Here is a 25,349-nt window from a genome sequence, read left to right as displayed (position 1 = left end):
TCTGCTCTAGAATTTCGTATAAGTGCACTGTGCATTCTTTTGTGTCTATCTGTTTTTGATTGGTACAGTGGTTTTTCAGATTCATCCATGTTGGTTAGATGTCTTTCCCATTCTTCTTTTTCTGTAATTTATATGCATCGTTTTTATTATGTATATGTGCAACAGTTTACGTGTGCACTTTCCAATTTATAGACATTTCATTTTTATTGGGTTGGGATGATTGTCCCCTGCACATTTTGCTCCAGTCCTCTGTGAGTGTGTGTTGCAATGGCTCCTGGGTGATTAGCTAAGAGTGGCCTCTCCATTTCTCTCTAGTGGAAGGAGCACAGGGAGCTGTAGTTGTTCCGCATCCTGCCAACATGTGGTGTTGGTGCTTTATTTTGGCCATGCCAGCAGGTGTGTAGTGATGTCTCATTGTGGTTTTAGTTTGCATTTTCATGATGACTAATGATATTGGATAAGTTTGTTCAATGGCAAACCTTGCCTTTTGAAACATCTTTGCAAAATTCAGATTGAGCTGTTTGTGGTTTGTATTGATTTGTAGGAACTGGGGATCTTTGAAGACATATGTGTTAGAAATATTGCTCCCAGTTTATGGTGGCCTGTCCACTTTCTTACTTGTCTCTTTTGTTGAACATTTGTTGTAAACTTTAATGAAGTCAAGTGTACCAATTTTTGTTTTGAGTTAGTCTGTCCCAAAGACCTTTGTCTCACCCAGTGTTACAATGGTTTTCTCCCGTCTTTCTTTAGCTTTTACGTTTGCCTCTCTAATCTCAGGCAATTCTTTGTGTGGCATGTTAGGCTTTCTTTTTCTCCTTCATGTTCACACATGTTCCATTGCTGTACAGCCATCTGTCAAGCCCTCCTCTTCTTACAGAGTTGCTTTGGTACCTTGTCAAGTAGCAACTGGATATTTTGAGTCTATTTATGGACTCCTCGTTCTTTTCCATTGATCCACTTACCTGTTCTTATTTTGCTAACATTCTAACTTGGACTTTTCCAACATGGTGTATTAGTCCTTCCACGGTGTGCTTTTGGAGGAGTGCTTTGAAATCGTGAGGTTTTTGGCATTTTCATACACATTTTGGAATCAAAATGTCAGTCTCTATTAAAAATCTTCCTGGGATTTTGATAGGAATTATATTGGGTCCACTAATCAATTTTGGAGAATTAACTTTCTAACAGGACTGACACTTCTTATCCACTAACATGGTATAGATATACCGTGTTTGGTTTATTTCCCTTATCAGAGTGATCTCCAGTTACATCCATTTTGCTGCAAATGACATAATTTCTTTCTTCTTTTTGGGTGAATAATAACTTCATTGCATGTATACATATGTATATACCTATATACATGTATATTTATTGAGGCTTTCTTTGATCCTTCTTAGCAATGGCATTTTAGTATTTTGTACTTGGAATTTATTTTTGAGAATTTTGTGTTATTGATGTTATAACAAATGATATTTATTTTTATTTTCCAATAATTTACTAGTAGGATATAAAAACTATAGATGTTTTTGTACGTTCACTGGTGACTTTTCTCTTTGAGATGCTTTGGGATGTTTTTTAGTTTTAAAATCCTGTCCTGTGTGATAGAAGACAGCTCCGATCTTTCTTCTTTCTTTTTCTTACACTTATTGCATTGGGTAGGATCTCCAGAATAATGATAAAAAGGAGTAGTGAGGTACTTCCCATTTTAAAGAGGAAGCAGTATGTCCTTCATCATTGACTATGATGTCAGCTATCACATTTAAGAAATATGCTCTTGGAGATGAGGCTCAATAGGAAGAGCACCTGCCAACCAAGCACAAGACTCTGAGTTTAAACCCCAGTACTGGCAGAAAAAAATGTTCTTTATCACAGAAGTTCCTTTTCTGATCCCAGTTTTTGGGGTTTTGTTGTTTAAATAATGAAGTTGTTCATGTTAACAAAAATGAACAACTGACTCTTCTTTCCAAAGATTGATGGCTTTTTTGAGCCTGAAAACTGCATTTAGGTTGTGATGTTATCACCATGTCTGGAAGAGCTGTGGGGTGTTTTCTGCAGTATTCTGAATATACCCCCTTTGATTTTGTAAGACAAGTTATCCTTCTTCTTGGGTATATTCATCTGTTATTCCAGCAGCTTCCCCTGGCCATTTTATGAAGCAATCAATGAGTTGATGCTGTCTTGGTCTTCTCAGGCTGCTCTAACAAAATGCCTTAGGTGGAGTGGCTTTACTTGCCACATTTCTGGACAGCGGGCAGTCCAAGATCAAGTCATGGGGACCTTTAGTTCACAGATGAGGGAAGACTTCCTTCTGACAACTCCCTTCTGGGCTCTTTTGCAGGGACACTCAAGCCATTCATTGAGACTCCACCCTACAACCTTGTCACCTCCCAGTGCCATCACCTTTCTGGTGAGGCCTTCAATGTGTGAACCATGGTGCACTCAGATGTGCCAACCACAGAAGATCCCCTTTAGCAAGTGTATCCTCCGCTTGCATGGGCATGAAGCCTTAAGGCCAGGCAGGTCTGAGCTGAGATTTGGCTCTGTCTCCTCTAAGATTTTTCATCTTCATTTCACACTGCATCCTGTCAAATACTTGCAAGGTTACTATGCAATTAAACAGGTATACGTACGGAACATGGTATTTAACGTCCATTCACTCATCAGTTCAAACTGTCACCTGCGAGGGTAACAACATTTGTAATCATTTCTGGAGACCGTCTAAGGAGTTGACTGCTACTAGAAAGCCGCTGTATGAAACTCCTTAGAAGACGGGTGTGTCTGGAAAGCAGCGTCACGTGTCTTACATTAAGGGATGCGGAGCCCTCGGCAGCTAATGACAGCATCTGCCTGAGCCTTCACTGCCGGGCCGCGCTTTTCCAATGACAGGCGCCATAGCGAGCGTGTGGCGATGGACTGGGGACCACCAAAGAGTCTTGACAAGTGCTCAGAGAGCTAAGAGTGGGACACTGGGGGCCAGAAAGAGCACAGGCGAGGAGTCTGGGCCGGGGCCACTGGCGTCAGAGAGTTCTGCGTCAGCCTGGTGTAGTGTTGACATGGCACCGGTTGTTGTAAATAACCGTTTAGCGAAACGGTTTTAAGCGCTTCTGTTTGTCAGGCTTCTCAGCATTCCGTCCCCATTGGAAGGTGACCAAACACTTTCTAAGTAGTTGGGCGAGGCTCTGAGGAGGTGAGCCAGCTGAAAAACTTAGGGATACGGCATGTGGCTTTCTGAAGTACGAAGTACGGCCAGAGCTGAAGATGGTCTTTTAGAATGGGTGGTGGGGTTTTTTGTTTTGTTTTGTTTTTTTCTCAAAACACTTGATTCTGAAACCCAGGAGCCCACATTTGATGAGTTGATCATTTAAGGCTTACAGTTCATAAATGCCTGGCAGCCATCGTCATCTCCCTCCTTTTGCTTGGCAGACGATTTGAACTAACTGTCAGACACTTGGTAAGTCACTGACACCTGCTACTAGGTTTGAAAATAAAGTAATATTCCAAAATAAAGTAATATTTCAAAAAATAGGCATTCCACCAACTTTACTAAAGTAGCTTTCTAAAAATTAAGTTGCTGTGTGTTTATGAAATTTGATATTTGTGGCAGTAAATTGAATTGAACTCATGTCTCTAACTTAAAATTTAATGAGAAAATGTGGAAGAGGACTGTCATCAATGCTCACTGCTCCGGGTGGGATGTGAGGCCCGGAGCCCAAGTGTCTGTCACCAACGCTGAGGCTCTCAGCTGGGGAGCCCTCCGCAGAGCCAGCCGAGGGCCAGCATAGCACAGTCACACTCACCCTAAAGGTGGCATGGCACCTGTGGCTCACAGTGTCAACAGCAGCCCAGCAAGCTGTGGCAGGGGCAGGGCACTCAGGTTATTAGCTGTGGAGTCGATGTCTTGGATGAGCGCGAAGTCAGTGCGCTAAGTGAAAGTCGGGGCCTTTGTGAGGGATGTGCGGTAGCTGATTAATTACAGGTTCCTATGTAACAATATTACGGATGTGTGTGCTGCTGGGAAGTTGAATAGGTAACTTTTACTGGACAGGAAAATGCAGATTGATCCGCTGGACCTTAAGGATGCATTTCCATTCTTGTCGATTACTTTTCCGGCGGGGGGTCGGTGGTTAGCGCAAGACACTGAAAGCATTTTGGTGAGGGAATCCACCGCTACAGAAAAATGTAGCACTTCCTCGTTCTGACACCGGACGTGCAGATTTTAAAGTCTCTCTGTGACGTTGAATAGATACAAAGTTTTCCTTCGGGTTTTGGCTCTTGTTTTTCTTCATGTGACCTTTAACTCTTTGTGTCTGTATGTGTAATGGGAAGCAGAACTTGTGCCCAAACCGTCACACGGAAGCGCGTGTGACCCAGTCTCCCAGTCTCTGTGTGAGGCAGGAACAGACGGATGCGGGCGCAGTCTCGGAGACGAATTTCTCACTGAAGGGCAGCAGACCATCGGTCACTCAGGATGACCAAGAACAGCACAGAGCCCCCGCCTGCTGGTCCCGGTGATGACTTTTCCCTCTGACAGAACAGGCTCAAGAATTCACACCCTGATTCTCCAGTAATAGGACCTCAACGAATGGGTTTTAAAATTATTCTCCTCAGAGTATTTTAAGTCCTGTTGTACTAGAAAGAAATTTTCTCTGTCATCAACTCAGTGTGACATCTCAGTTTTGTTCCTCTATCCTGCTGTGTTTCTTGGAGGCTAATAACTTTTTATTTTTTATTTTTTCTTTCTTTATACATTGACTCCTCAAAATTTAGTATAAATTTATATACTCAAAGGCCTCTGAATAGACAAGAAATGAGGGTATTTTCATCTCATGTATTAAAGTGGAATGTTATGATACGAATTTTATGAGCACTAATTATTTTATTTTGTATTTGCAGATTTATTTCCAGAATGTTTTTCTCCATAGATAGTCATTCTTCTGGGAGCTTATCCTTTCCACTAGGCAGTTTTGTGTGTGTGTGTGTGATGGTGTTTTTGAGATAGGGTCTTGTGCAACTGTTTGCTCAGGCTGGCTTTGAACCTTGATTCTCCTGATCTCTGCCTCCTGAGTAGCTGGGATTACAGGAGTGAGCCACTGGTGCCCAGCAGTAATTATTTTAAGACTCCATCTTTGATACTCAGCACTGCAGCTGTTTCTGCCCTGACATCTTGCTTTTTCCAGGACCTTCTTGTCATGGCTGAGTGTTTTCTTCCCCTCAGTCCTCTGCAGAGCTCCTTTTCCTCATTCCTGTTGCCTCCATCATTGTTCTGCCTCTTCCAGTTTTTGGTTTCACTAACAATTTCCTTCTTCCTGAGCCTTTAGTGCTCTGTAAGTGCTCACCAGAATGCATCAAAGACCTTTGAGCTCTGTGTCCATGGGTCCCCTTCTGATCTGATAGTCATGAGGCCTGTCAGTGACTGGAAGCTTCAGTTCTGTGCTATGTGACTTGTTCCATGTAAACTCACCCTACTGAGCTCTGCTTACAGGTGTCCTGAGAGTCCTTACGGGGGAAGGGCTGGCCTCAGGCCAGAGAGCCTTGCTCAAGTAATGTCTTCTTGGCTCAGCTTGGCTGTGGCCAGTGTAGATCCTGGCAAACAGTGGGTGAGCTGGGGAGGGCAGGGGACCACTTGTATTGATTGTTTTTCTGCATGGCCTTCTGTTTCCAAGGGTTGTGTTAGTTAAGTTTAAAGCTGTTCTGCCTTCATTGCGGCCCCTCCTAGAAGAAGGTGTGACTACATTGCTCTAATAAGCTTGAACTCCCCACACAGAGCCAGGTTATCAAGTAAATCTGCGGAGGCTCGTTGTCTGCACCACCCACTATGTGGGCGTGGAATTTCTTCTCTCTGCTATAGTATCATACAGATTTACCACATGCGCAGAAAGTGTTAAGAGGTAGCTGATTTAATCACCCTGTTTTGCTTATGAGGAACCTTCAAGCGTGACATAAAACCCTCAAAAGGACATTTCAGGAATTTCCCAGAACCATGTGCATGGATACAGTATGTCCTTGGATAGAGCACAAAAAGTACTTCGTGGCCACGTACACACCATAAATTCTGCACTGATAGGATTTGGGACAAAGTGCCCAGCCAATGTTAGCATCAGGCCACCAGCTTCTCAGGTCCGTGTGGGGCAAAGTGACCTCCTCCTGCCAGGTTGGTGTTCTTCGAATTTCCTCTTCCTCCTCTTCTTCCTCCCTCCTGGCTAGTCTCTCTGTGTCATTTCATCCAGTCGTCACTGGGGGCCCAGAGAATTCCTCTAAGCAGCATCCAGTTCACCCCAGAGGCATTCAGCTGAAGCCTGTCGTACCTGGTTTCCTCACATGGTCTAAGCTTGGGGAGCAATTTGGAAAGAAATTATCAGTTTTATTTCAATGCCGCTTTCCTAGTAATAGTTGGACAGAGCTCTCTAAGATAACTATAGGGCTTGGGTGGGTTTATTTATGTATTCATGCATTTTCTAGACAATACCTAGAACACAAACACGAAAGGTACAACTTGAAATGTCAACCAGTGTCCAAATTCTTCCTTCTTTTCTCTTGTTTACTGAGCCAATTTTGAATGCCATCTGTGAGAACTGAATGATCCCTGGTCTCTTTGACTATCCTAGAGGATTATCAGGCTGGACAGACACAATTTAACTTCTGTCTTATCATCCATCTATGGATGGTTCAATCTATGAAGCCACAGGAGGGTAATCAGTGTTGGTTCTTTCCGAATCAAAAAAGTAAATTTGTTTCCCCCTGAAAACACACAAATTTTAGACCTTTAAAAGTCTGATATTAGACTTGCAGTTGGTAATACAGTAGATGGACAAATCCTGGACTCACATGTAATAATCTAATATTGTAAGTGAACTTTCTGGAAAAGCTAAAAGTTAGGTGGTTTCCAACTGCTTATATCCTATGACTTATTATCTCAAAAGAAGTGGACTGTATGACTTCGATAAGCCAGATATTACTTACCACTAGAAAAATGAGGGAAGTGACAGTCAGCCGACAGAACAAAGTGGGCATGCTACATGTGCACTCAGAGACATCATCTGAGCCAGCGGCTGGCCCTTGTTCATGCACCACACCTGCCGTCTCTGGCTGGACTGGTTTGAAGCAAAGCCCCTCCTTATCAGCTGCCCTGGATTTTCCTCATGTTTTATGAAACCCTATAGCAGTGGTCAGTGTCTTCAAAGCATATTTAATCACAATTTATAGAAAATCACTTCCCATTTGGGAGAGGCATCCTTGCCACCAAAGTGTCACCTTTCCAGTGTGCATCTTTCATCCTGAGTGGAGGCTCCTGTGGCCATCATATAAGTGAGCCTGCCATGGCCACTGTAGGTGGGGATGGCCTCTGGTTCCTGAGCACCTGTTGGTCTGAGCCTGGTGTGGGCCGGTCAAGAGTGTGTGTGTGCAGATACACACATGGACAGAAGTCAGTTCAGCACAAAGGAGAAACTGAGTTTACTGACAGGAGAAGACTGGGGTCCTCAAAGGTCACCGTATTTCCTGTGAGTTTCAGAGCCTGTGCAGCTCCATGCAGGCGTGCAGAGCTGAGTGAGAACACCTGTACTGTGTTGAATGTAGGCGCTTCCTAGGCAGTACCTAGAACACACTCACAGAAGTGCTCAACTGTGAAAAACAAGAAACGTCAACCAATGCCCAGATTCCTGTTTCTTTTCTCTTGTTTGTTGAGCCAGTTTTGAGTGTGACTGTGAGACTTGCTTTAGAAGGACTGCGGTTGCAGTTGTATTAATTTTGAAGTGATCAATCACCCTGTGGACACTGAGAACCTGTTCTGCTGAAGTCGAACCTCAAGAAGGCTTGTGTGGGAAAGCAGATGTGTTCCCAGGGCCCCTCTGGTGAGGGAGTGAACTGTGATGAGTGACACTCTGGGAACACAGGGAAATGGGGCTGGACTGCGGAGTCTCCTAAGGTGATCCACGGTCTTGCCCTGTGGCTGGACGCGTCCCAAACTTCATGGCACGTGGCTGAGGAACAGAGGGCACTGCCATCTGTCTCCAGACCCAGGTGCCTCCAGGGTACTGGGGGCTCATGTGCATCAGTCCCCTTGCAGACCACGTGTCTCAGGTCACTGCCATGCTGCTATGTGAAGGGAGGGAGTGCGGTGTCTGTCCCTAGCTACTGCTGGCAGATGAGTGAACACAGGGGTGGTACGCCCACTGAGAAGTGCATCACCATGCTGCCTGGCCTCCTCCAGGCCTCCCTTCTGTCAGCCTTCTTGCCCCTGGAGTGACCACTACCCTTTCCTGGACAGTAGTTTTCTGCCACTTCAACTATGCCTTGAGCCCTTGGCCTTGTGTCAGTTTCCCAAACCTGCTCATCACCTCTCCCTTCCTTCTCCCCCCAGCCTCCTCCTGTGACCAGGAGCACCAGTCTGCCCTTGAGGAGGCCAAGCAACCCAAAAATGACAACGTGGTGATCCCCGAGTGTGCCCATGGCGGCCTCTACAAGCCAGTGCAGTGCCACCCGTCCACAGGGTACTGCTGGTGCGTGCTGGTGGACACAGGGCGCCCCATTCCCGGTACATCCACCAGGTAAAGTGCATCCACATAGAAACTATGTGATGGGTTTTGGGGTGGGAGAACCAGAAAATCATGACCTCCCCCCCAGATTCCATCCACTGTGGGCATTGGTACCTAAGTGGCCATAGTGACCCCATCCTCGGTCATCTGTGCTTGGGCTGCTTTAAGAAAGAGTGGCTTTAGCCTTCAGAAGATAGAGGGAAGCAGGTCACTAACAGTCACCAGGAGCCAAATGTGGGCAGCAGGGTGAGCATTTGGACCACACCCAAGATCAAGTGCAAGTTCTTTTTCTTGCTAGCTTTGGCCAAGGAGCCTAAATATTTAAGAAGCACAGAAAACTGCGTACCCAGTCTAACTTTCTAAAGAATGTCAATATTTTTATTCTGAAATTCTTACCTTACAAAGGTGAGACTAGGCTAAAGGGAAGGGTGATAGCTCAGGAATCTGAAATGTAAAAACAACTTGTTCACTGGCATTTTGTGCAAGTCTGACAAATGGTTAAGTTCCCCATAGCACCTGAAACAGGTAGCATCACCCTGAGCAGGCATGCTTTGCAGGACTTTGCTGCAAAAATTATCCCTTGATTTCCCTGAACTTGCGTAAAAGTAGTTCACAAGTATATGAACATGTTATTTCTTAATGCTGTCAGGTATCATCATCCTGAGCAGACTCGCTTTGCAGATCTTTGTTATATGATTGTCTTTTGATTTTCCTAGTTATATAAAAATAGTTTACAAATACAGGAACATGTTATTGCTCCAAGTTATCAGGTTTGATCTCTGATTTCATCTCTAATGTTTGGGCATGACCAATTGGACACTTCCTCAGTATTTTCCCCAATTTTTCAAGAGAAACCACTGGACACTTAAAGGGGAAAGCTGGTCAATGCAGATGGTAGAAGCTCGAAGCACAGGTAACCAACCACCTGATAAGGTGTCATCAAAATCAGGTCAACCCAGCCCCCCTCTAACCCCAAAGTGGAGCCAGTTCCCTCAGGAGGCCAGCTTTGAAAGCTGTGATGATAGCTCAGTGTCAGAACTGCTTCCCGTGGTCAGCACCACCCCATCCCCGCTGCTGGGGAAGGACAACGTGTGTCTGAGCAGTGACTGAGCAAGCCACGCTGGCATAGAGCAGGCTGTGGACAGCCCCAGTTGGCAATGGGGTTTGGAAGCAAGTGGGCTCTGCGTGGCTCCCGAGAAGTCGGCCTCCCGAAGGCTCTGGTGTGAAAATCCCCGTCCCTGACAGAGACATAGGTGGTGGACAGAGAGGGCTGTATTCTAAGGAGCCTTTCTTGGAAGCTGTATCTGCATACTTTGGACCTCCAGCTCTGGCTGTGTAAGGTGGGGTACTTGCTTCCCATGGTTTTCTCGTGCCAGCTGCAGCCCTGGCCCCACGGCGCCTCTGGGATGGAGGTGAAGTGTCCCTGGCAGACGTGTTCCTAGAGCTGGCCAAGGAAAATCCTTATGCTGTCAAAACCAGAATGGCTCAGCTGGCCCTGAAATGTGGAGGTCAGCATTTTTAATGTGGTCCCGAAGAACCTGAGAACAGCTTTATATTGTGACCGAGCAGACACAGGAGCCTCTCTCCCTCCCCATTCCCGTTTCCTTCTGTGCAGGCTTCACTGGTCCGTGCCGTGGAGGAGTCTCAGCTCTGTCTTTCCTGAGGGACCCTGTGAGTTTCACTCAGGCCATTAGGGTGAGAACTGCTCCTTGGACGCTCTGTCGTTCTCACCTTTTTATTCATTCGTTCAACACAAATGGCCAGATGTTGTTAAGTCCGAGGACAGGGCGGGGTCCTGAGATGACCCTGTCCAGCCTCACTCAGGCTCAGGTTCCACCTGGGGAATCCACAGCTGAGGGGACATCCTCAGTCTCACCTGGCCTCACAGCTGGAGGACTGGAGAATGGAAATCCCTGGAGATTTCAACAATCCAGGGACAGAATTACATATAAGGGGCCTCTTGCTTCCCTTTCTGTTCTGCCACCTTCAATTTTGGCTTGCTTGGTCACTTCTTCTGACTGTATACTTGTAATCGTGACAGTGTATTGTGTGAGAAGAGATGTTCTTTGTTTGACGGAACGGAAAAGCTTCCCACTGAACCGTGGACTCCACTCTCTCCATGTGACGTTCCAGGTGCAGGTCTGTGGTCGGATGGCCAGCGTGGAGCTGGTCCTCATGGTTCCTTTGCCCAGCATTAGGGCTGTGACTTGGCTATAGGTTTTGTGAGGAAAGAGAAGGGAGAGGCTCATCTACAGCCTCTCAGTTCTGCAAACAGTTAGAAAATGACAGACACCCAGGTGGTGGAGCAGCCCAGAGAGTGGCTAGGACTGGAGCTGGTCCCAACCTGACAAGTTTCCAGGTGGACGGGCAGGGAGGGTGATGGCCTGGGGAGATGAGTGTGGTGTGAAGTGGGGGTGGATGGTGTACGTGTGGGGGTTGCAGCTGGAGCAGAGGACGCAGGGAGCAAAAACAGAGCCTTCGGGGTGAGGATGGGGATGTGCCTCCCATCCCAGCTTGGGGCTGGCGCCGGAACCACGCAGTACTCAGGCAGTGTGACCTGCCAGTGGTGTCAAGAAGCAGTGCACACGTATCTGTTTCTTCTTTTCTCTTTCCATAAACATTTGAATGCCCTTGGTGTCCCAGGCACTGTCCTAGAGGCTTGGGACACCCAATGAACAGAAACACAAATACCAGGGCTTCCGTAACACCTTCCTTCTAGAAGAAGGAGACAGTGATGGCTAGCACACCTGGGCAGGCTGGCATGAGCAGATGTCTAGGGTGGTAACAAATCCAGAAGGTGATGAGCAGGAAGCAGACCTGGGGGCCCAGCTTGAACAGAATGGCCATGCGTGCCTGAGATGCTGGTGCTGGAGCCAAGCTCCCTGAACTGGGGACATCAGTCAGGCAGCTTTTGGCTTCAAATGGTGTGAACAGGGAGAACTGGATTATGCCCTATAGGCACAGGGGTGCAGCAAACTCAGTTTTGGTTGTCACTGTGGCCTTATGCTGTTATCCTGGGCACAGAATCTCCCAAATCAACTGTAACATCTTCCATGCTGGCTTCATCCCAGGTCAAATTTCCCTCTTGGTCACAAGATGGTTGCCATAGATCCAGGCATCTCACCCAGATGGCATGATGCTCAGAGGATACAGGACCCCATTTCTTTCTCTCTTAAAAGCTAAAAATCTCCTAGAAATCCCCTGGCAGATTTATTTCATGGATCATTGGCCAGCCTGTGCCCGTGGCTAAACCCGTCCATGAAAAGTGGAGTTGGTTTACACTGGCTTGACCTTATGTCTAGAAGGCACAGATGCTGGGCACTCAGGAAACCATCAACATTAGCAGTGCTTGATAAACTACAGGCCAGTGTCACCAGGTGCCCAGTCCTGTTTCACAGCCCATGGAACCTCCTGCTCTCCTGTCTTGGTTCTCTCCTGACTTCCTGAAGTGAGGAACCCAGGGAAATACTTTTGGTTTTGCTCTTGGGTGGAGGCTCAAGCATTTGTTTTCCTCGGTCATCATCCTACTTCCTGATAAGGAAGGAAGTTTGAAGAGCTGACAGCAGTAAGAAGCTGGAGTGTCAAGTGCATAGCCATTCTAAGCCAGCTCTCTTGTCTTCACATCCCCGCGCAGAAGAAGGAAGGTTGATTTTGCTCTAGACTTGAGTCAAGGCCCTAGGTTCACGTGTCCTGGCCAGTGCAGAATCCTGCGTGGGTCACCTGGCCTGTCAGGAGGGACCATGGCTCCTCTTCTCCTGGTTCTGCTGCCCTTTTGTGTGGAGGGACTGCTTTTAGGTTCCTGGAGTCGAGGCACTTCTGCAAAGCCTGGCTGCCAGGCCCGGGGGAGTCCAGGCTGGGTGTGTGTTGGAGCAGGTTTGGACCTGGCCACTGACCAGCTGTGGGGAGAGAGGTGGAATGGGTCATGGAGTTCTAAGTGAAGTATGCTGACTGCCAGCTGCTCCATTAGGGCCAGGATCGAGATTTCTCTTTCACCTTTGTGAAAGCTCATGAAGGCTCTTTCCAGCTGCCTCGAGGCCTTGGCCATTCCCAGTGGGCCCCAGGCAGCGTCTGTGTCCAACTCTAGAGCCCTCTCTTGGGGCCGTGTGCATGCAGCTGCATGGGCATAAGCTGTTCTTTTCCATGGGTGACCAGTCAAGAGAGGTCCTGGGCCCCATGGAGAAGAGGCACCGTGCATCTTCCTATTGACTGTGGCAATGAGCTTATTGTAATGCTCACGAGGCAACAGAAGGAGCTAAATCATGGCATTGCTGTAAGAGGACTAGGGCTCATGGAATGTGCTGGACAGTTTGTAGGATCCACACGAAATGAAAGAAAACAGCTATCTCAGGGTCTCAACCCAGCTGTTTTTCTTTTTCCTTCCTCCACCTTTCTAGGTACGAGCAGCCCAAGTGTGACAACACAGCCAGGGCGCACCCAACCAAGGCCCGGGACCTGTACAAGGGCCGGCAGCTGCAGGGTGAGTACCAGAATGGCTTTGGCTGGAGCACATCTGAGATGGCTTGCAGGTATAGGACCATGGGTAAGCATAGGGCTTTCTGCCAGGCTCTGTCACTCCAGGCTGACAATGTGGAAAGAGTCACACAGCCACTAAACATGAGAAAGAAACCACATCCCTCTGAAGTCAGAATGGTACTGTGGTGCAGTGCCCTCAGGTTTCTCAGATTCGCAGCCTGGGACTGTATTTACCTAAGGAAAGCAGGGATCCCATCATCCCCTGGTATTTCTTTAGCAGTGAGTTAAGAGTTCAAGAAGCTGAGAGCTGGCTTTAAGGAACTCGAGCTCAGTCTGTGTGTCAAGTGCTTTTAGCTGCTAAGCACTTCCTGAGACTCAACAGAGGTAGTGAGTTCAAATTTCTAATGATTAAAATGCATTCACAAAACAAGGTCACTGGATGTTTGCTTTCATCAAAAAGTCCATGAGTGTTTACGTCACACTAAGAATGAACAGATCCCAGCCGTTCACAAAAAGCTGTCCTCCTGGAGACACGGAAGATTGGCCCTGCTGAGTCAGCTGAGAACAGCTCTCCAGAGGCACAGGCCGGCGGGGCTGGCAGGGCCAGCGGTTCCCGCCTTGTGGCAGAGCTCTGATGTCGCAGGTAAATCCTGAGCCGTCAGCCAGATGCTGTAAAGCTGCTTGCTGCTTTGTTTCAATTTGACCCTCGTTACTTTTTCTTTAAATATCTCCAGAATGTGTGTTTACTCGAAGGTGCAGAGACCACGGTAGTCGCTCTGATTTTGGTCGTGCACAGTCTGCAGGCCTGGATGAGGTCCTCTTTAGAGAACTCTGTGGCCTGAGTGAGTTGTACTGTCATGGGGAAGGGGGCTTTTCAGTGTTGAAAGGAAAGATGTTTTCTGTTGATGAGCAAATGGAGAAGACCAGAATTTCCACAGTACATAACTTCACATACATCCATATCCACCCAGTCCCCCCAGGAGTGAAAACAGCACAGACACAAAACCCAGTTCAGGGGGAAGCAAATTGCATTTCTCTACCACCACTCAGCAAAAAAAAGAAAAAAAAAAAACGACCCTTTACCCATCTCTGAGGTGTTCTTGACTGAGGCCTTAGGCTGGTGCCTTTTTAGGCAGTTTTGGGGGAGACCTGTGGCCTCATTTTTAGCCCTCTGTATTTCTCTATCTGAATATCAGCCTGTCTGCTTCATGAATCGGGCTTCTTACTGCATCTTGGGCAGCATGAGTAGAACGACAGAAAGGAGAGAAACACGCCCATGCCGATGCCATCCTAGGCCTTTGCAGGCCTGATGTGTGCTCAGCTCCCCACGGCCTCTGTCAGAAGAAGTTCCTTCCCCTGTTCCTTGTGTGGTCTCTCGCCTCTGCAGTCAGGCTTCAGTGTTGGGGTGCAGTGTGTTCTCGGTGTCTGTATTCTGAGCCTTGCATGTGCTCATTGACTGCAAACCTCAGTGCCTGCGTTTGGGTTTGGGCTGCTCTTTATTTTTTTGTGGTCCTGGGGCTTAAACTCTGGACCTTCACCTTGAGCCACTCAACCAGTCCTGTTTTTGTGAAGGGTTTTTTTCGAGATAGGGTCTCACGAACTTTTTGCCTGGGCTGGCTTTGAACCACGATCCTCCTGATTTCTGCTTCCTGAGTAACGAGGATTACAGGAGTGAGCCATTGGTACCCGGCTTGGGCTGCTCTTAATCATAACCTTTACTGTGACCTTTGCCCCTAGTGCCTTTCTTAACAGGTCCAAGACTTTAATTTTTTTTTTTTTTTTTTTTTTGTGATACATAGGACTTCTCAGTCTGCACTACAGTTTTCCATCTCTGAGTGTAACTTGTTAATGTCTAGTGAAGCCTTGCTCTCTGATGGTGAAAAGGCACTTTTGTTCCCTCCTGGTAGGCTTTATTTTGTGGCAGAATCCACGCTGTAAACAGTAGGCCAGGATTCTTGATTTGAAGACTGAAATGGTTATTGATCTGCTATTGAGAATCGAGAATTGATGTGATTGTTGACTTATCTGAATGCCCGACGAGCCATACAGGGACTGACAAGAGCCTTGTCCTCTCTCCCAAAACAAAGAAGTATGGTTAGGCAGCTCAGCAACAGGGCTGCCCCTGCACCCCATCCCTCAAGGGAGGAGCAGGCTGCTCGGGCCCTGGAGACTGTCCACGCAGACTGTAAAGGTCAGCTGATCTGGGCTCCCGGGAGGGCGCCAATCATGACCACTTAATCATTTCTGTTATTTGGAGATAATTATCCTTATTAGGAAAAAAAACCCAGAGAAATCTTAACTCCAGATCTAGGCTGCTCCTAGTGAAGAGGGTAAGTTTATTTCCAAGACAATACAGTGACAGTTGCATAGATGGGTACTTGAAGCACACGTAGGCTGACGTGTTTTCTTCTAGAAGGTACACTTTCACCATGTTTCTTTTCCACATTTTGGGAGTGCAGAGTCATTTTCCATGTCAAGCTGATAAGGTTCCACACACGCTCACTTTCTCAGTGCTGCTTTGCTACGTGGGGTAGTTGACTGATTTTCTAGCTCAACCCGATTGACAGCTAATGATGCCTGTCTTTGGCAGCCAACATTTTAGCATATGAATCAGAAACCAAGAACTGGCCTGATGGGTTCCATATTGAGAGTTGGCTCCTGAAGGTGGTTCTTTAATTCTGCAAGTTTGCTTGTAGGACTGCCCTGTCACTTCGAGAGTAGAAAACTCGGGCAGTACAAATCCCAGTCAAAGGCATGAAACCACAATTCTGCATTTGCAAATCCATGTAATCTTGGCTGGCCTCTCCTAATTACTGTGTAGTTGGTATTTTAAACAACATTATCTACCCTGTACTCTCTTATGTCCCACGTCCTCTTGTAGGGGAAGAGGCATTTGTGAGTGCACTGAGACCATTTGGAGACTTGATCCAATACCCCTGTAGTTGAGCTGCTTCTCTATTGCTGCCTGGGGCTCCCTTTCCATCAGTATCCACCTCCATATGTGTTTCCACAGCACTCAGGGCACAGATGCCTCATGAGGTCCCCTTGGATGTGAGACAAAGCCCTCCAGAAGCCCCAGCACAGAGCACCTCTGAGCTTCTGGACAAGTGGCCCCGTTTCTTTTCTTACGTCATACCTCTGTCCACTCTTCTTGGTGACATTGATAGATTTCAGCCTACTTGCCCTGTGGTTTTGTTTAAGAGCTTGTTGCATCATTGTATTTATAAATACAAGGAATTTCTAGTGTGGGGACAGTGACCTGAGGCTTAGACGTGAAGAACAGAACAGAGTCCACTGTCTCTTTAAACCTCAGCGCTTTTCCACTGAGTGAGGGGGGAGGAGGCAGAAGAATCATTTCCTTCTCTGCTTGGTGGTGCCAGTGGAGACCCAAGTGCAACACCTTAGAGGCCCGTGGGAGCTTGCTGTAGTATGCTTTCTGTTTCTGTTGTGAGACTGGGTCTCACTGTGCTGTCCCGGCTGATCTCAGACTCCTAGGCTCAAAGAACCTAGGCTGAGACCCAGGTGCATGCCACCTCTTCAGCTACTCTTGAGCCCTGGCCAAAGAGCACAACCTTTACAGAGGGGATGTGCAGACAAAGGCCAGGGCACACTGGACCACTTTTGCATTGGGAACTAAGCCCTGTTCTCCCACAGATAGAAACATTAGCTCTGAGCTGAACTTGCAGGAGAAGCCGATGTTTGATAAGTTGTCAAATAAGTTGTTTTTATGGCTTCTGGTAATTCCTACTGATCAGATGACAAGTGTGGTTCATAGGGATCCACGCTGTTTTAGCTTATCCTTCTCAGGTGACATTTTAGTTGTGCACTGGTCTTGGCCTCATTCTTAATTATGGTGCATTGCACTGACATCAAAGTTCTGGGTGTTTATACACGAAGCAGCCCCCAGCAGGAGAACAGGTGGAAAGTGCTGTAAGCTGTTGTGTCTATGAAAAGTCTCCTGTACCTTCTTCCTCCATCAGTCTGGGCAGACACCAGGATGTCCTTCTGTTCCCACATGGGGAAGCAGAGGTGGGGTTGGGCATTTCAGGTCCCCAGGCCAGAGCCATCCATGGAGCTTCACTACTTCTCTACTCTGGTGAAACAGCTCTGTCTCCAGGTGTCCCTGGCAGTCCCGTGGACCTGCCAACACTCGCTGCCTGTCACGGCCCTCTCCTGAGCACCCATCTGAGAAACTTAGGCCACAGCCCACAGCCTTGAACGTCCACAGCAAAGACGGCCTCTCTCCAGAGCCTCATGCAATTGTAGCCATAATTGTAAACTCGGATTTAATACAAACCCTCAAGTACCTTCTCATCGTCCAAGGAATATTTTCGCACCACTCTGAATCACTTGAGAATTAATTACAGTTTTCTGAGGCTGCATAAAAGGATGCATACCTCACCCTGAGCATAGCTTAGAAAGTTTTCTAAAAGGTAATTAGACCCTGGGCTGCGCATTTGTGCCAGGTGTCACGTGGCCTAGGAAGATGTCAGTGTTGACCTCGCTGCCAGGTGGCCTGAATGGTGGCACTTGAAAGGGAGAGGTGAGTGATTTTATTTGTGAGCTTAATGAGTGAACACGGAATTAAATTTAAAGATGACTATGACTACTGACCCTTTAGATGGCGTTGCATTTTTTAGAAAGCATGGCAAAAAACAGACAATTAAATTGGTCTTAATGAGGGAAGATTCTGTGGGGGGGAGCAGTCAATCATGAGACTCATTCAGACACTCCCTCCTGAAGGCCACAGAGGAGACAGGGCCAAGGGGAGGAAAGGGGGAAGCAGGGGCCAGGGGAGGCTGGGCCAGGGCCCGTGAGCTCTGAACCACTGGGCAAAGGTGAGATTGGAGGAGGGTGTTTATGCGAACATCCAGAATGCTGGCGCCATCTCACAGGTGTGTTTTGGGGAATTACCCAGGAAACTGGAAGGAGCCTTGATAGTCACAGGGAGTGTATGGCAAATGAGCCCTCTGTTTCCTAGGAAACAAAAGCCTATAGGATGGACAGTGTGGTAGAAGGGATCCAACAATGAAGACCTAGAGTAAGACGTGTGCCACTTGGCAGGATTTTTAGTGAGATTTTTATTAGACCACTGAGTTCGGTTGACAGTTCTTTTCCATTTTTATGAGAATGAGATAGCTTCGGGGGGAGGTTGTGGGACTTATTCACAATAAAGAAGAGTAAATAAAGACAAGTTCAGGAAACAAAAGGTTCTTCTCCCCTACCGTGGAGGGAAAGGAATAATAAATGCCAGCTGAAGAATCTGTAAGTTCCGTACAGGAGCTGCTGGGCACTTTCCCCCTCATTGGTGCTCTGACCACCAGGTGACCATAAGTGAGCTGTAGGCCTTTTGCATTTGGATACGAGGAGCTGTTCTCTTCATCTACCCGGGGTCAAGAAGGCTGAGTTCACAAAGTGCTTAAGCATGAAATGACAGTGAAGAAGCAGGACACCAGAGGGATATACACATTTCCTTGTATACTTTCAAAGGAGCATTTGCAACTGATGAGTTAGAAGGTATTTACTCTTGTCCTTCTGTCTGAACAAGTCCTTTGCTTTCAGCTTTGAGTGATCTCAAGACTTTGGTCACTCTGCACTTTCTCTAGACTGGCTTGCAGGTAGGCCGGTCCTTTGTCCACACCGCCAGCATCTCAGAAAGTGCATGCCTGACAGGGTCACGTGATTTCCACGGTTGTTTCAGAATCCATTCTGAGCTGTACTTATAGTCAAGGAAGCTATCACAACTTCACCTGGGCAGGTATGTTCTCCCAGCCGTGGTCAGTCTCAGCCATGTTGGATGACCTGCACCATTAGAGGAAGAGTGGAGGGCAGGAAGAGTCTAGGCTGCCATGGGTGATGTGAGACTGCCAGCACACAGGGCAGAATGGTTGCCCATCATTGGCTACTGGAAATGGAAGAGTTTAGATTCATGTATAACTAACTACCCTTAAATCTCACCCAAGAAGGTGGGCAGGGGTGTAGATGCCCCCTCATTGGTCCTAGAGCATGTGTTTGATCAAGAATTACCCCATCCTTTCTGTTCAGGATACCTGGGTCTCTACCATTTCCCAGTGGTACCTGCATTTCTCCCAGGACTTAGGGGTGGGGCAAAAAGGTACAGAAGATACTCAGAAAGTCTCCTGGCATTAGTCTTGAGTGATGTCTTGGGCTTCTTAAATACTAATACATAGTACCCACTCTACCTCCCAAGCTTCCTGCTACCTTACTCAGGTTTGCTATCTGGGAGGTTTGAATATCCAGAGGAAATTAAATATTTTTATATCAAATTATTACAATAAATATTGCCAAATGCTTTCCTTTGAAAAAAAAAAAAAAAAGAATTATTGGTAGCAGGGCTGCTTCGTGGGAGGGTTTGGGACATGGACAGGATCCAGCGCTTCAAACGGCTATTCAGTTTTTAGTTTGTGTCACTGCCACAGACGTCCCCCCAATTTGTGAACAGAGGGCCCTTCGTGATCGGGTCCCAGTAGTGATCTGGTTATGATTAGCAATAAGACATTTGTGACTGCACGTGACCCCCAGGGCTGCATCCTGACATGTGGAGAGTGAGCAGAGGGTGAGGTTCAGAGTAAAGACCAGTCAGTGAAGGAGGATGAGAGTGCAGGGAATCCACGCAGCAATTGGGTGACCACACAGACATGGCAGGGCTCCACATGGACCAGGTGAACTGGCAAAGCCAGCACTATCTTCTCTAGTAAATACTACTGTTGTTTTGGGCTGACCACAGGAGCAGGAGTGTAGATGTGCTTCCGATCACTACAGACACTGAAAACCGGACCTTGTGAGCAGTGAAAAATGCCTAGCTTTTTAAAGTTTTACCATTCCCAAGATTCATGAGCATCTATTTGATTTTTTGTTTCCCAAAGTTTTAGTACAACAGATACCTTACTCTCAAGAAACCCAGGATTTTCCAAAATAGCCCAGGGTCCAGCGTTAGGTGACACTGTGGCTCATACAGAGGACATTGGGTAGAGAATCTTAGAGTCCTGGTTCTGAGCCAAAATTATGACCCAGTGTTCTATCCCTAAGAGTAATTTTAGAAGAAATGTGACTTGTGTTGGTTTTATTGTTTCTCCTGAAGCCAGATTATTTGAATCTCAACTTCCCCAAACTAGCAGGGAACATTATCAATTGCATCAGTATAGTAAAGTCCTGGTCCATTTGGCCTCTGCTGCTTTGAAAGTTGTGATGATGCAGGAGAGAGATGCTATAAAGTTTATATCTACATTAATCCCCAAAGAAGAATCTGCCAGGCAAATTAATAGTGTAAGCAATGTTTCAGAGACAGGCAGAGTTTAAATAACTTATGAGGACAGACTGTCCAAAACCACCAAATATGTGGAATGCGTTGCGAAACAATTGTTATTCTATTATAAATAATCCTCGTCTCGATTAGAGCAGTTTATCTAAAGTAATTGACCACTCGAACTCAGGACCTTCAGATTCTGGGATTGATGCGCTTGCCTGCTGCACTAAGGAGGCAGATTTGACCACTCGAGAAACTTTCCAAGTATGATGTATACTTGACAATAAGCTTTTTTTTTATTGGCTTATCACTCACTTTTATTAATTCTGTGTTTCCTCATATCTAGTCTGAATTTACTGAGACTCTACCATAATTAAATAACCCTCCTATAATACGCAGGATATCCCACCAGGGAGTCTGAAAGGGCCCTTGGGTGTCGAGGTCCAGGTAGTGCAGGGGAGACCACCATGAGGCCGGTCCAAACAGATGCGACCCTGCCCCCAGCCCGAGCTCCCAGGACTCTCTGTCTTTTGTATAATACATGGCAATGATAGCTAGAAAGCCTGCCATTTTAATTTTACATTTTCTACATCTTTTGATCAACCCTAACCACTGTTCCCAAGACTTCTGTCAGCTCAGCCTGATGGTTCCTGGGCTGGTCTTGTTTCTGGATCCACTCTGCGCCCTGGTGGGTGGTCATAGCCTCAAGTGTCAGACCCTCCTCTCCCTCCAGGCTTGATTAGGTGTAAGACAAAGCCATACCATTTGCTTCTAATCTTTGCTGGTTATCTCTCCTTTTCACTAAATGAAGCAACAGACACCTGTAACCTTCTTTTATTTCTTTGTCTCAACCTTTGCCAAGCCGTTTTTATTTTCCTCACTTTAAACATTCATCCTTGGATTCCCCTGGGTTTCAACCCAGAGCTGGTCAGGTTGCCATTGCTGCTTTCAACCTTCTCTCTGGAATTAAGAATTGTTCTTAGTTGATTTGTGAGCGAGGCTATGCTGTGGACAGTTGGTCGCCTGCCCTAGGTGCTTGGGAGCACACAGAGAGACAGAGACCTGGCTCCTGACTCTAGGATCTGGCAGTGAAGATGGTGGCCTCATTATTATGATTGACAGCCATGGACAAGAAGCCAACCTTATAAGCAACTAGAGAAATTGGGGAAGGGAAATTGGTGTACATTGAAATTTTCCCTTGACTCCTGAAAATATCCTGGTGGCATTCTTATAAGCTGTTTTCCAGATTTTGTGCCACGTGAAGGATACCTCACCCAACCTCAGGCAGCACTGTGATTCAGGCTCTGTGGCCGTGTGGCAGGACGCTGGGCAGAGCTGGGGTGAAAGTGAGACGTCACCTACAGGAGAAGCTCCACACATTGGACACAGGCAAAGCCAATCTCCTCAAGGCGGAGATGGGCCAAGCATGGGGGTTACTCCTATAGCAGGGCAGGACTAGTGGGGTAGACACAACTGCTGATATGAACTGAGTTACATTCCTCTGTAAAGAGTGTACTCTTCTGTAAAGAGTTACATTCACTCTACAAATTCAACTGGTCAGACCATGATGACAGTGGCCTCATGTAGAGGCCTACGTTGGGTGCCCTGGACACTCCTGCGTGACCAGTGAGGGTAGTGAACGGCTTAAATCCTACTTTGTAATGAATAACAGCAGGCCCTGGAAGCTTCTGGAATGTTCTCCCTGAGAGCATGATTTAATCTTAGTTCTTTTCTGACTTGTCAAATTAAGGAGACTTTTGGGAAAGTCAAGTCTCCCTCTGACAGCTAAGGATCAACCTCCTGCCCCTTAGCTGTTAATTAACTCAGAAATTCCTGAGATAGTTGTCAGAGAATGGTTTCCTGCAACTGGCTTTAGTTTTTAGTTCTTGTCTCACCCATTTTTTCTCTGTGTTCTTTCTTATTTAATCAACTCAACATTTGCAACCCTCTCATTTCCAGAGGACAGTCAGGCTCCTCTGTTCCCCTTGGATGTCTCAGAAGTAGACTGTGCATGTGGAGTGGCCCTGTCGGCACGTCCTGCATTTCGGGAAGGTCAACCTCCTGAGACCCTGGCCTTGTCTGCCTGGAGGCAAAGCCTCTGGGCAGCCTTTGGTGTGCTGTGAAGAGCAGTGAAGTCAGCTTTCACGGAACACTACCTCACTAGTGTATAACCACTTGTCACCTTCCACGGGTGAAAGTAGATGGACCTGTCTACTCATATGTGACAATAAGGACTTTATCTTTGTAATTTCTATATGGAGAAATCTTTTTAAAGCAAAGACAAGAACTAAGTAGGCAAAAAAAGGGCCCAGCAGGCCTCCTCTGTGGTCTAGTGGTCACCACACATCATTTGTTGACGTCATTCTTGGTTGTTTATCCAGAATGCACCAGCCCTAGCGTCCACTTCTGTATGGTTTCTGGGTGGCCACTTAATGTCTAACTCAGCAGAGGTGAAGGGGCTGTCCTATGTCAGGAGAGGCAGTGAGGAGCCAGGGCTGCATCTCTGCCCTCCCACCATTGACCCGAAGCCCTGTCCTCTCTGACACCACTCTAACACCAACACCTCCAGGATCTCCTCTTCAGGGAGAGTTATGGAGCTGCCCGGTGCCTTCTGTAAGAGCAGATGCTCTTTGTCCCGTTGTCTGTGATCACAGGAGCAACAACATCCAGGAAATGCAAACTCGGCCCTGTAAGGGTCAGGACAGCGAGTCCTCCACCTCTCAGGACAGGACAGCACAGGAATCTGGCAGTACCAGGCATGAGATGGAGCTTCCTGGCAGGCAGCCCTAGCACCTGCTATGGGAGCGATGCCGCACCATCTTTCTCAGAAGCCTGGGTGGAGAAGGTTCTGATTTCTACATAAAGGAATGTGGGTGAATAGAAACGGCTTTCAGTACCATCTGGCAGTACCACCCAGGGCATCTCTGTAGAAATTCTTTAAATACAAGAAGCAAAGGAGTCAGTGGAGACCTGTGAAGCCAAGTGAGGTCATGTGCAGTGTCTAAAAGGACAGGACGGGCTAGAGGTTTACAGGCATTTGCATCATTCCCTATTAAGGAACTTGGATTCCATCCTGATGGAGTTTTGCCTGAGCAGTGGAGTCTTTAATTTTTTACTTAAAAATTCATTCTACAGTGCAGTGGAGGATGAGTCAGGGATGTACAAGACTGGAGTGCCCAGGGGGAATGAGAGTTGGGGGCAAGCACTCAAGGCCAGTGGCGCAGGGGGCCAGGAGGCAGCTCCGCCATTCACAGGTTCACCAGAGCCACGGGGAAGTGCAGTCACTGATGCTGCAGGGACTTCGCCATTCAGAAGAGGGACAAAACACGGCATCATCAAGCACAGCTGTGTTCTGGACAGCCAGTGTTTATCAAGGACCTAGATGGGTCTGTCTCGGGTCACCTGTGTTCACAACTCCCACGAGCGTGCTGACGTTGAGTACAGCAGCCCTATGTAACTTGGGGTTTGTGGCAGCAGTGAGAGCTGTCACAGCCTGGGAGAGGCTGAGGGGAGTCACTCACGAGCTGGGGTGTGTTGAGACATATCTCCCCAGAACAAAGCTCTGAAAGGTGTGTTCATCGCCAGGTATGGTTTAGGTTGAACACTTGTGACCAGTTATGGAAAAAACCAGAAGGAAATTGTTATAAACTGTCATCTCACATCATGGGACACATAGACACACACACACAGAAAGACACACAGACATAGATGCACACAGACACACAAAGACACACAGACGTAGACATACAAAGACACAGACCCGCAGACTTAAACACACATGCACACCAACACTGCTAACACATGTGTCTCCTTTGAGCAAGGCTCTGGCTCCTAGTGTGAATGCCATGGTCTGCTTCTCTCTGCCTCCCTATGCTTCTTCAATACTGGGGGCTCTGTTCCTGCTCCTTGTCCCAGGGGCTCCTGCTGAAGATTTGTTTCTCCTAGAAGCAGCAGGATGCTGATGTCTTCCCCTCACTGTGAGACTCCTACCTGCCTAAGGCCACATGAGGGGGACAGGAAACTGATGTCCAAACGCCAGCTTTCCCTGCATCCATCAGGACTTGGACCATGAGCAAAGCAGCAGGTTACCCTCACAGAACACTGGGTACACACCACACCCAGCACCCTGTTCTGTGAGGGTGGGGATGGAGGCCTGGAGATGTTGGGGACTTGCATGAGGCCACATAGCCCATCACGCATGACATGGACTAAAGGTTGGTCCCAACTCACATCTCAGTGTCCCTAGGATTGCAGTTTCTTTTTACCTTGGCATTTGCTTTTGTTTTTCATAGTCTTCATTTGTTACATATTAAAAGTCAATAGTTTGAGCTCAAATCTAGTGGCAAATGTTTGGCCATAAGTCTGCCGTGAGGCTTTGCGTGCCCTGTCCGGGAGAGTAATTTTCCTTTGTAACTCCAAGAGGATGTGTGCACAGCAGAGCCAGGTGACTCTGAGCCCCGAGCAAGTGAAGGTGGCGGGGTTCCCGTCCACACCACCAGCCTGCACCTCGTCGTCTTCTGCATGCACAACCCCAGCACCAGTTCCACCCTGGGCCCAAAGCAAACAACAGACAACTCGGTTTTCTCAGCCCTGATGGTGATGGGCCTCAGAGGAGGGAGTGATCTCTGTGTTTGACCTGTGATCAGTGCCATGCACTTCCTCTGTGCTGGACTGCACACTCTCGTCTGGCCTTCCCATTCAGTTGTGAGTGAGGTAACTATTAGGATTAGAGTGGCTTATAGAGAAGACTGCACTGGAGAGATCATTCCAGTGTCCTTTCCAGAGATACAGGAGCCCAGGAAATGGGTGCTGTTACAGGAAAGAGGCAAAAAATAAATGAACACTTAAGCATTAAGTGAAAGCATTTCGTTCCAAAATGGTATTAGATTTCTACTTCCCTGTGTCAGTGACAGTTCGAGCAGTGTGTTTACTGGAGCTTATTGGGCAGTTCCGTGGGAAACCTGCAGGAGATAAGAAACCATCTCCATCTTAGGAAACAAGCAGAGTCCATTCCACTTTTCTTGTGCTATGGTCCTTTGCATAAATTCTCACTTCTCCCAATTTCCTGGAAGATGGCT

At 47.2% G+C, this 25,349-nt stretch overlaps 1 protein-coding gene across 4 annotated transcripts in view; it reads left to right on the top strand.

The window, feature by feature from the left end:
• Window positions 1-25,349, top strand: part of Smoc2 (SPARC related modular calcium binding 2) — a 155,654-nt gene that overhangs the window by 103,389 nt on the left and 26,916 nt on the right. For all 4 annotated transcript variants that reach the window (XM_074070121.1, XM_020167614.2, XM_074070128.1 and 1 more), the window contains exons 8-9: window positions 8,357-8,543; window positions 12,926-13,008. In XM_074070121.1, coding sequence (XP_073926222.1) covers window positions 8,357-8,543; window positions 12,926-13,008 — 270 coding nt within the window. The remainder of the gene's footprint in view (window positions 1-8,356; window positions 8,544-12,925; window positions 13,009-25,349) is intronic.

This window comes from Castor canadensis, chromosome 1, assembly GCF_047511655.1.
Source record: "Castor canadensis chromosome 1, mCasCan1.hap1v2, whole genome shotgun sequence".
NCBI classification, from domain to species: domain Eukaryota; kingdom Metazoa; phylum Chordata; class Mammalia; order Rodentia; family Castoridae; genus Castor; species Castor canadensis.
Note: the sequence above shows the minus strand (reverse complement) of the source record. Positions and strands in the feature narration are given on the sequence as shown.